The 11,687-nt window shown below is 41.7% G+C and overlaps 1 protein-coding gene across 1 annotated transcript; it reads right to left on the bottom strand.

The window, feature by feature from the left end:
• Positions 1-6,954: 6,954 nt before the first annotated feature.
• LOC126696822 (auxin-responsive protein SAUR32-like) lies at positions 6,955-8,028 on the bottom strand. Its single transcript, XM_050393547.1, has one exon. It carries the CDS (start codon positions 7,535-7,537, stop codon positions 7,190-7,192), a length of 348 nt encoding a protein of 115 aa, XP_050249504.1. The 5' UTR covers positions 7,538-8,028; the 3' UTR covers positions 6,955-7,189.
• Positions 8,029-11,687: the final 3,659 nt, after the last annotated feature.

The raw sequence follows: 11,687 nt of genomic DNA, 5'->3' as shown, positions 1-11,687 counted from the left end.
CCCAGATGCAATACTGCCCTTAGTCCGGCCAACAGGGCCTCATATTCGGCTTCGTTGTTCGAGGCTTTGAACCCCAATCTGAAGGAATGTTCCAGTCGCATACCTTCAGGGGTGATTATGACAATACCAGCCCCGGCCCCCATAGCGTTTGATGCGCCGTCCACAAATAACCTCCACGGGCGAATCTCCGCACTACAGATTACCTGGCCTTCATTCTTAGGTGTAAATTCCGCGATGAAATCAGCGAGAATCTGCCCTTTCACCGAGCTTCTTGGTCGGTATCTTATGTCAAACGATACCAACCGAGTCCCCCATTTAGCAATCCGTCCCGTGAAATCGGATCTCTTCAACAGTGATTGCAATGGATACTCGGTGAGGACGAACACTGTGTGTGCCTGGAAGTAGTGTGGTAACTTCCTCGTGGCGTGTACCAAGGCCAAAACCAACTTTTCAAGAGGCAGGTACCTCGTCTCGGCGTCGACCAAGGTCTTGCTTACGTAATACACCGGTATTTGCACTCCCCGGTCCCTTAGTAATACAGCACTTACGGCATGATTGGTGACTGCAAGGTACATAAACAGATCCTCCCCGGGCTCCGGGGCCGTCAACCTCGGCGCCTTTGCCAAATACTCCTTTAGTTCTCGAAAAGCTTCATCGCAGCTCTCGTCCCATTGAAACCCCTTCCACTTCTTCAGAAGTTGATAGAATGGCCGGCAGCGATCGGCAAACTTGGAGATGAATCGGTTCAGGGCGGCCAACATCCCGGTGAGCACCTGCACCTCCTTAGGGTTGCTCGGTGGTTTTAGGCGATTGATTGCCTCTATTTGGTCGGGGTTAGCCTCTATTCCCCGAGTGGAGATAAGATAACCCAGGAACTTGCCAGCCCCCACTCCGAAAGTGCACTTTTCGGCATTGAGGCGCAGCCTGTGTCGTCGCAGTATCTCGAATACTCCCCGAAGGTCTTCAGTATGCAGCGATTCTCTTCTGCTCTTTACTACCATGTCGTCGATATAAACTTCAACCGTGCAACCAATTTTTTCCCGGAACATCCTTGTCATCATACGCTGGTAGGTGGCCCCGGCATTCTTCAATCCAAACGGCATGACCTCGTAGTGATAGTTTGCGTTCGGGGATATAAATGCTGTCTTCTCTCGGTCCTCGGGTGCTAAGGCAATCTGGTGGTAGCCTTGGAAGGCGTCCAGGAAACTCATTCTCGGGTGCCCGTACGTGGCATCCACCAACTGATCTATCTTGGGCATCGGGAACGGATCCTTGGGACACGCTCTGTTTAAATCGGTGAAGTCCACGCAAACTCTCCATTTACCGCTCTTCTTCTTTACTACGACAGTGTTTGCTAGCCATCTCGGGAAGAATATTTCTTTTATGACCCCGGCTTCCTTCAGTCGCTGGACCTCCAGGTTTACTGCATCGACGTGCTCCTTTGATGCTTTTCTCGGCTTCTGCTTTTTCGGAGGAAATGATGGGTCCACATTGAGTTTGTGAACAATGAACTCGGGGTCTACGCCGGGCACTTCATACGGGTTCCATGCGAAGACATCTATGTTCTGCAACAGGAACAACAACATCTCTACCCTTTCCCGGTCATTCATGCTTGTACCTATCTGGAAGTATTTGCCACTATCTGGGAGAATTCTTACCCTCAGTACCTCCTCGGCAACGTCCACCCCCTTTTCCTGGGGTATCTGTAATTGCTATGCAGTCTCTTTCTCGGCGTGCTCAGCTTGGCCGAGCTGCTCCTTTTCCCACTGGACCGCGGCTACGAGGCATTGCTTCGCCACCTGCTGATTTCCCCTTACCTCTACAACTCCGTGCTCAGTAGGAAATTTTACTTTCACGTGAAGGGTGGACGGAACAGCCCCCATGGCGTGAATCCACGGCCTCCCCAGGATTGCGGTGTAAGGTGCGAACGATCGGACTACTATGAACGTAACTACAACTTCATTGCCCTCCATGTCCACAGGGAGTGAGATTTGCCCCTCGGGAATCACAATTCTCCCGTCAAACGAGACCAATGGCGTGTTATACTTTGCCAAATCCTGGGTTTTTAACCCGAGCCCTTCGAAGAGGTCCGGGTACATGACGTCAGCCCCGCTACCCTGATCAATCATCACCCTTTTCACCAGGAATCCGCCTATCCGGGCGGTCACCACCAAAGCGTCGTCGTGAGGTTGGATGGTTCCTTCGAAATCATCTTCTCCGAACGAGATGTCTAGCCGTCCAACTCTCTTTTGCTTCTTGGATGATTCTCCCTCCGCGCAAGCCACTGTCATCACCATCCTTGCCGCTGCTGCCCCTCTCGGTGCGGCATGAATGACGTTGATTACCCCCCGGGGTGGTGGAAGTGGATTCCTTCTCTGTGGGGCGCCTTGCTCGGTCTCCCGGTCAGCGGAATCTGCTACAAACTCTTTCAGGTGCCCTGCCTTCACTAACTGCCCGAGATGATCTTTCAATACCCTACACTGCTCGGTGGTGTGCCCCTTGTCTCTGTGATAAGTGCAGTATAGGCTTTGGTTCCTCCGAGATGGGTCGCCCCCCATTTTGTTCGGCCATCTGAAGAATGGCTCGTTCCTTATCCGTTCCAGTATCTTGTGCACGGGCTCTTTAAACAACACATTAACCCCTTCGATCTGCACCTCTGGTTCCTGCATTCTGAAGTCCCTTTTCGGCTTTGGCGGTAAGATGCTTTGCCGAGATCTCCCCGTAAAAGGGGCTTTCCCCCTGCTTTGCAGCCGGTCATCCTCCAGGCGTTTGTACTCCTCTATGCGTCTCATCAGTTGCCTCATGTCCTCCGGGGGTCTTCTTGTCAGCGACTCCCGTAGTTCAGAATCCTCGGGAAGCCCCATCCTGAAGGTGCTAGCCGCAATTTTCTCGTTTCCCCCACCAATCTCATTGTAGAGTTCCCAGTATCGGCTGGCATAACTCCGAAGAGTTTCCCCGACCCTCATTTTCATGGAAAGCAACGCGTCGACCGGTTGTTGCACTCGGCTGCATGTTACGAACCTGCTGCCGAACTCCTGAATCAGCTCGGCGAAGCTGTGTATAGAACCTTTCCGCAACCCATTGAACCATCTCAGTGCGGTAGAGCCGAGACTAGAGGGGAATACTTTACACATCAATGCATCGTTGTGCGCATGCAACGACATCATGTGGATGTAATGACTAACATGCTCCACGGGGTCTGTCCTCCCCTCATAGGAATTGAATGGTGGACGCGTGAATCTGCTCGGCATGGGTGCCCGTTCAATCTCATCAGAGAATGGAGACCGGGCCGCCATCTGCAAGGCCCTGCTCATGGCGTCCATCGCGGCGTTGTGGTGCTGCCGCTCCTCGGGCGACTTTGACCCTTGGTTATCATATCCATGCGACCGGGAACGGTCCCGTCTACGACGAATATCCCGGGAGTGACGACGTGACTCTTGAGAATGGGATCGGTCTCGGTGTTGTTGTGTAACAGATCGGCTGGAACCTTCCTCGCCACGGTTCCTCCTGGGTTGGGGGTTGTGGTTCCTTTCGTGGCGCCGACCCCTTGCCTCCAGCTCCAAGTCCATTACCAACCTGCGCAACCGCTCCAGCTCCCGGTCTCTATCATCATGTTGCCGATGTGCTGAGACGTTTGAAATCGTCTGGTGCGTTTGGGCCGATCCTTCTCCCAATCCGGACCTTTCCTCTCCTCTTGAATGCTCCCTATCCTCCAGCCGCTTCTGCCTTCTCTCCCTCCACGTCGATCCCCGAGAAGATCCTGCGGAATTGCTCGGAACGTGCCCTCTTGAACGCTCCTCAGACATCTTCTTTGCTTGAGTCTTCCTCGAACCACAGCTTCGTAGGATGGCCCCACAGTGGGCGCCAATTGTAAGAACCAAGTACAAGAGTTCTGGGCCTTAGATTCCTTGGGCTCACAATTTATTTGTAGTGGGTTTAAGGATTTCCTACAATGGGTCGTTCTCGGCAGAGAGACTCAAAACAACACTCAGTTGAAATGCTCTCTCGTTGACTCTTTTCTCTCAATTTTTCTGAACCCCTTCTTCTTCCAACTTTCCTCTATTTATAGCCAAGGTTAGTGGGGAGATCATGATTACATTCACCGTTAGTGCTATTGAAGGTCCAGTATTATCTGGTTAAAGTGGTTGTTTAGGTGAAAGGGCGGTGCAGCATTTATGATCTTGGAACTTGGCTCCATTTTCACCGATTGTGTTCGGCAACTCACGTTCCCGTGCATATCATGACCTTCCCGGGTATTGACTCATGCGCTCTACCGGGAAATATTAACCGGTCAACCGCGGGAACTTAATACCCAAAACTTGTTTTAGGCTCTAAGGCAGTTTCAAGAAGGGCATAAGGTAACTGGAACTTTCTGCTGGGCCTGCGCCCAAGGCCGGTATGGGCTTGGGCCCGGGGCCTAGATGGGTCTGGGCCCAAGGCCAGTATGGGCTTTGGGAGCCCGGTGCCGTACAAAATCTATACACAAAATGTAATTAAATTAGACATATTATTGTCCACAAATTCTCTAATTATAATTTTTTTTTATTTGGTATTTTATAATTAAACATCTATTTTATATATATATATATATATATATATATATATATAAATAGGTTCAGGACTAATTAGTATAATTTTAGAAATTATGTACACTAACCATTTTCCCATGTCCACGAGTGGTGGAGGGGCGAACACATATACCCTATCATATCTTCAATATGATATAAACAGTTCTTAGCTTCAAATCAATACTTAACTAATTATTTTAACTTGGAAGTAAGGCATCACTCATGTGATTTGACTTGGCATGCTTCATGCATGATACATGCTTAAGCAATAAACGAAAATACATTAATCTTGCAGTCTATGGTAAGCAATTAAACTTTTCTCAAAAAATTCTTATGGTAAGTAATTAAAATATAATGCCAAGCAAAGGAAAAAATTCCTATATAATGCAGAACTAGAATTGGCAAGTTATTTATTTTAAAGAGAGTAAAAAAAATATTTTATAATTTTAACTTATAGCGTTTATTTTATGGTAATTAGATCTTTATCATTATAAAGCTAAGATACCAATTGATTTTTTGTGTAGGTAATGTTCGATTTCCAAATCTCTTATTTGAAGAATTTATTAGTTGAGTTAATTATAACTCATAATTACCACTGTAGTTCTTTTTTTTATAATTGAAATATGCAAATGGTTAGATTCCGTCATCTTTCTAATTTAAGTTGTTATTCATCATAAAAAAAAAGAAAAAATCAAATGACATCAACTAATAAAATAAGAAAAATAAAAAGAAAGTAATGTACATCATACTGAGATGCCCTTCTAATGACACCCCTTCCAATATTAACATTAGTTAATAAATAAAATAAAGTCATACCTCAATATGAAAATTTAAGTTGAAATTATTTAATTAGCAGGAATACTTTTCTCTGTTTGTTATCTACCCTTGAATTTTAAATAATAAGACCAAATTGAATGGTTCCAAATGATATTTAATTGCCCAACAGTCATTATCACAGAAATAACTAAGAATATCTTATAAAATAGCACTAAAAAACAAAGGTACCTCAATGCCAACTCATAAATTAATGAGAAAAATTTTCAAGCTTTTTAATTAAAATGAAATTTACATCAGCATAGCCTCACTATCACAACGGCCACATTGACTTTGCCTCTTTAACAACATAAATTTATCTTATAAGAGTCATCGTATGAATGGGACTTTATGAAATCACTCTATGATGTACCTCATCCTCTCTTTCCTAATCACATATATATATGGAAACGAAAATGCTAGAGAAACCTTGTAATTCCTGAACCATCTATAATAGTCTTAATAAAATCAACTACAATCTGGAAAAAAGGTCCAAAAAGTGACTTGTTTTTGTGTTCTCTATCAAGGGCAACCCGGTGTGACCTACAAACCTTGGTTTCAACGGGAAACTTACCAAACGTGGAGGTCATGCACCCACCTACTGACAATCCCTCTGGGGGTCTCTACTACATCACCAACCCAATTCAATGAGGTCCAAACAACAATAACCGTACCAAAATTCCAAAAGAGAGAGAGCATTTCGGTTCAGTCTCATCCATAGCCTAGTAGTAATACAAGCTCTCACTTGTTCCAAAGAACTCTCAGTGATTCAGTTCAGTTACATGCAGGATATAGAGGGATTGGTCGAAAGTCTTGAATTCAATTATGATTCATACCAGTACCACTTCACTCTAGCAAGTTCTTCTTACAAGAAGTGGGAAAGCGCTTGAGGTTTTCAATTGACTGTTGATTTGGATTATTATTAATTATTGTATAGTGTGCTGATTTGGATAAATATTGGATTAGCTTATTTTCTATTAATAATAAACAAATATACACTATTTAACAAAAAGTTAATCCAAACATAGAACTGGTTTATGAGATAGTTATCGGTTATAGTCATCAATCCTTAAAAAAAAAAATTAAAAAAAAAAAAAAAAATGAGAGCGAGAGAGAGAGAGAGAGATAGAGAGAAAGTAGCTCATCCGTACTTGACTACTTGAGAGTTCTTAAAAAGTCACTACAGTTTGGGTTTTTTTTTTTTTTTTTTTTTTTTTAAATTAAAAAAAAAAAGTTGCATCAGTGATAATTAGGGGGAGTATAAGAAATTACCATTATCTAAAATAATGATTCTGCCCCCCAACTAATGAAATTAAGGGTTAAAGAAGATCTACGATGCATAGCATTGCATTAGTAAATAAGTAATTGTTGGGGGGAAAGATGTCATGCATAGTTGTACTATCTATATTGATAATTGCAATTTTAAGAGCTAAAGCAACTGCTTTGGCCCTACCATGGTTTGGACTTGTTTGAAATCTTCCTAATCCTCTCGATTCGTACGGATGGTGCCATTAACCCATTTTAACATTGAAATTTTCAGAAATCCGTCTTCAAGAACCAAGAAACAAAGAAAAAGAAAAGAAAAGCAATAGAAGTTCTCTTTTATCATAACGGTTCCTAACCAAAAAAAAAAAAAAAAAAAGTGATTACAATTGCTAGCAACTCCTTTTGTCGTCATCATCATCTCATCTATAACATCATCACTGCCCAACTACCGAGAAAAATGGGAACACAAACCCTACAAGACTCCAAATTTACATGACCCAAAGAGATTTTGAAGGGTCAAAGGTTGCAGTCTTTGATCATCATCAAACCCGAAAACACCCAATTACATGATGATGGTGATGGAGGGACTTCTCCCTATCAATCATGCCTTGGACGTACCTAAACTCCTCCACATGGCAAGGGATGGTGATGGTTCCTTTCTGATCAAACCCGTACTCTTCTTCAGCCTCCTTCAAGAGCTGCATGAACAGTGGGTGGTTGAAGTATATCACAGGCACCACAAATCTCTGTTGCTCTTCACCTTGGCCCACCTTGATTGCCAAACACCCTTTTGGCACATCTCTTATCTCTTGCTGTTGATGCTGCTTCTTCTGATGATGATGAGGCAAGAGCAGATGGAAGTTTCGCAGACTTTTCTCTCCACTTCCCATATCTGCAGCAAAAGCGAAAACAAAGACAGAAAAACAAAGAAAGAAAGACTAGCCCTTGTTAGCTAGCTAGTTTTTTTCTTCTTTCTTTTTGAGTGTTTTTTTCCGATCTCCCGAGAAAATCTTACAAGAAAACAAGAGGAAAAGGCCAAGGGTTCTTGAAGAGGGTTAAGGAAGAGTATCTGAGAGACCTTGGTACGTTGGTCATGTTGATAAACTCAAAGAATAAAACGCTTATTTAGCCAGAAAAAAGAATGGGTATCATATATAGCAGCTTAGTGAGAGAGAAGGGCTGTAGGTGGCTCAAGAAAGTGAGGCTTTGTAAGGCGTAGAATAGGGTTTTGTTGTTTCCAACACTGAGTAGAATTCTAGACCCTTTGATCTTAGAAACCAAGATGGTGTTGATCTCTGTGAACCTAGCAGATAAGTATTATTAGTAGATGAGGGCCCAGAAAAGGAGGCTTTTGTAACGTACGTATAGGAGTTGGGTTTCTTGAATTTTGTAAACCAACAAGATGGTTTTCTAGACGTTTGATTTAAATATGATATGAGAACAATCATTATCTGAGGTGACTACTAGTGGGAGTTGTTGTTTTGTATTACACCTACTCTCTTGTTTGGGAGAACTAAGTGCTAGTTTGTATGGCACTTAAGTACTGCGCCTGCGTTTTCACTCTTTTTTTTTTTTTTTTTTCAGCTGCAACAGTTGACCCGGTTTTCTGTGAACAGTATACTTGTGTATTGTTCACGGATCCCACAAACTCCATTTCTTATCAACTTTTTCATTAAAAATGGGTCTCACAGTACTATTCGCACATTTAAAAATTATTTTGTTACAGTGTTTTCAGTTTCAGCAAAATAAGTTATATCCAAACAAACCCTAAAGCTTTTGGTATGTCATTTTAAATAACATTTTTCAGTTTTTAAACAATATTACACGTTTTTTTTTTTTATACATTCTTCACTCATATGTATTTTAAAAAAATATAAACAACGTTACTAAAATAATGTTACCAAATGGCCCCCTAATTTTTTGAATCCAATAAACTAATAAAACTAAGCTCTTCCAAATAATTATTAATGTGCCGTTCTAAACCCTTGTTCTTATTCTTAGGAGCTAAAATGATCATCGTTATCATTATCATCCTCTATACGGAAAACTATCTTTTAAGTTATAAGTTCCTTTTATAAGAACTTTTTTATAAATTGTGTAGGTTCTACATATTGTGAGATAAATGTCTCATGAGATATATTCTTCTTCTATGCACCAATCAAATAGCTTGGAGTTATGGAAACCTTAAGGCCTTAAGAAAGCACGTCTATATATAACTTCTAACATATTTTCATGGTTAGTTTATGTATAATCTTTTAAAGCATTAATTTTCTATAAGTACAATCATACTTTTACACAAATTATTTTGAAACTAAATAAGCCCATCCAAAATTTATAAACTAACCGATAATATTCTAGACTTCTCATCCAAGAGGACATGATAATCATCATGCATGACGGAGTTTTATGAGCATTCTCAAAAAATAAAATAAAATAAAATAAAAAATCATACTCTTTCAAAATTTAATTAAATTTTAATTAGAAATGTACTTTTTCTATTTTAGTTAGTCACTTTTGAATATACATGTTTATTATAGCTAAAAAAGAGAGGAAGAATTTCAGATCCATTAGTCTTTGCAACATACTTTATAAGATCTTCTCAAAAGTACTTGCCAATAGATTGAAACGAGTGATTCCACATCTTATATCCGAACACCAAAGTTCCTTCATTAAATGTCGCCTCATTACTGACAACATCATGGTAGCTTTTGAAATTTTAAATTACATGAAGAATCACAATTCGGGGAAGAAGGGTTTTATGGCTTTCAAATTAGATATGAGCAAGGCATATGATCAGGTTGAATGGTCTTTCTTGAGGGAAGTCATGAAAAGAATGGGTTTCAATGATAAATGGGTGGAGTTAGTTATGGAGTGTGTATCTACAGTGACCTATTCTCTCTTGATAAATGGTGAACCTATGGGAAATATCAAACCAAGCTGAGGTATCTGCCAAGGGGACCCATTGTCACCCTATCTCTTTTTGTTATGCTTGGAGGGCCTTCATAGAATGATTAAAAAAGCAGCGGATAATGGTGACATCCAAAGTGTTTCTATTTGTCAAAATGGGCCTAAACTAACACACTTATTCTTTGCGGATGATAGCCTTTTGTTTTGCAGGGCCACTACTCAAGAGTGTCAAAAGGTGTTAGAAATACTTTCTTCGTATGAACGAGCTTTAGGGCAAAAGTTGAATAGAGATAGGACATCTCTATTTTTCAACAAATCCACCTCAATTGAAATGCAAAATTAGATCATGAGTGCACTTGGAGTTTCAGCCTTGAGACAATATGAGGAGTACCTTGGACTACTAGCCATGGTGGGTAGAAATAAAAGAGCTGGCTTTGACCACTTGAAGCAAAGAGTGTGGAAGAAATTACAAGGGTAGGAGGGGAAGTTACTTTCTCAAGCTGGAAGAGAAGTTCTTATCAAAGCGGTAACACAAGCAATTCCTACTTACACCATGAGTTGCTTCAAACTCCTAACCATGTTGTGCCATGACATTGAGTCTCTTGTTCGCAAGTTTTGGTGGGGACAAAGGGGAGATAGGAGGAAAGTGCATTGGGTAAAATGGGATGACTTGTACAAAGATAAAACTCAAGGAGGATTGGGGTTCAAAGATCTTGTGATGTTTAATGAGGCTATGTTAGCCAAATTAGCTTGGCGGTTGCTGCATGATGATAACTCACTCTTTTATAGAGTCTTCAAGACTAGACTTTTTCCAAATGGGACTATTCTTGAGGCTAAAGAAGCCCCATCTGCTTCGTATGCTTGGAAAAGTATCTTGAAAGGTCGAGATGTCATAAACAAGGGAGCTTTATGGAGGTTGGGAGATGGGAAGCAAATCAGAATTTGGGCAGATAATTGGTTGCCGTCTTGGAATGCAACAAGAATTACCACTCCAGTTATTTGGGGCCAAGAAAATTCTAACGTTGAAGTGCTCATAAATCCAGCCACAAGGAGTTGGAGAGGTGAAGTTATAGATCATGCTTTTAATTTGGTTGAAGCTGAGGTGATTAAGAGGATCCCCCTAAGCTCATCAAGCCAAGCTAACACACTAATATGGCCTTTCACCCCATCGGGTCAATATTTAGTGAAATCGGGCTATAGATTTCTACAGGAGAATGCAGAAAATTCATGTGCACCAGCCCAAGATTCTGCCTTCTGGAAAAAAGTTTGGAGCCTTGAAGTCCCTAGCAAAGTTAAAAACTTTGTTTGGCGTGCTTGTAAGGAGGCCTTGCCCACCAGGAAAAACTTGCAGCCAAGAAAAATAATCCCTGATGGCATATGCGATCTCTACAAGGCCAGGGATGAAGATTGCTCACATGCTTTATTTGGAGCTTAGAATAGCCATGGATATCGGGTATGCAGGGGAGTAGTGTGAAGGAAATTTTCAGTCATGCTTTCTCGGAAAAAAAGGATGTAGCACTACTGGCTTTCACAGGTTGGGTTGTGTGGAATCGAAGAAATCAAATACATTTCAAGGAGAGTGCATGCCCATTAGAACAGATTCTACCGTTGGCAAAGGAAAGGAAAAGGGAGTTCAAAGTCTTCATCTAGCAACTCTGAAGATGCAGCACCAAAAACACACCAGATGGAAGCCACTAGATTGGGAGTTTTACAAGGTTAATTATGATGGAGCGGACTTTGCGGAGCAAGGAAGAGCAGGCTTAGGTGTCATCATCCGGAATTCAGATGGGGAAGTTATGGCTTCAATGTCCCAGCAAGTTCAGTTCCCCACAACAGTTATGCAGGTTGAAGCATTGGCAATGAGGAAAGCGGCAAAATTCGCCCTTGAGATTGGTGTTAATAAAGTTGTCTTGGAAGGCGACTTGGAGATTGTTTACATCATTACATGGATCTCAAGAATAATGGTCCTTCACTGGCTCTACATAGTCACTTGATACAGGATGTTAAAGCTTTGTTTCCTTTGTTTTCTAACATTTGTTTTAGTCATGTAGGTTGGGCAGGAAATAAAGTCACCCATTCACTAGCTAGAAGGGCAATTCTTTCATGAAATTTAAATGTCTGGATGGAAGATGT

This window comes from Quercus robur, chromosome 8 (genome assembly GCF_932294415.1).
Source record: "Quercus robur chromosome 8, dhQueRobu3.1, whole genome shotgun sequence".
Classification (NCBI taxonomy): Eukaryota; Viridiplantae; Streptophyta; class Magnoliopsida; order Fagales; family Fagaceae; genus Quercus; species Quercus robur.
This window is presented reverse-complemented; position numbering and strand designations above follow the sequence as displayed.

Bases quoted from the DNA above. Each gene is read 5' to 3' on its own strand.
- LOC126696822 (XM_050393547.1), bottom strand. From the start codon at position 7,537: ATGGGAAGTGGAGAGAAAAGTCTGCGAAACTTCCATCTGCTCTTGCCT.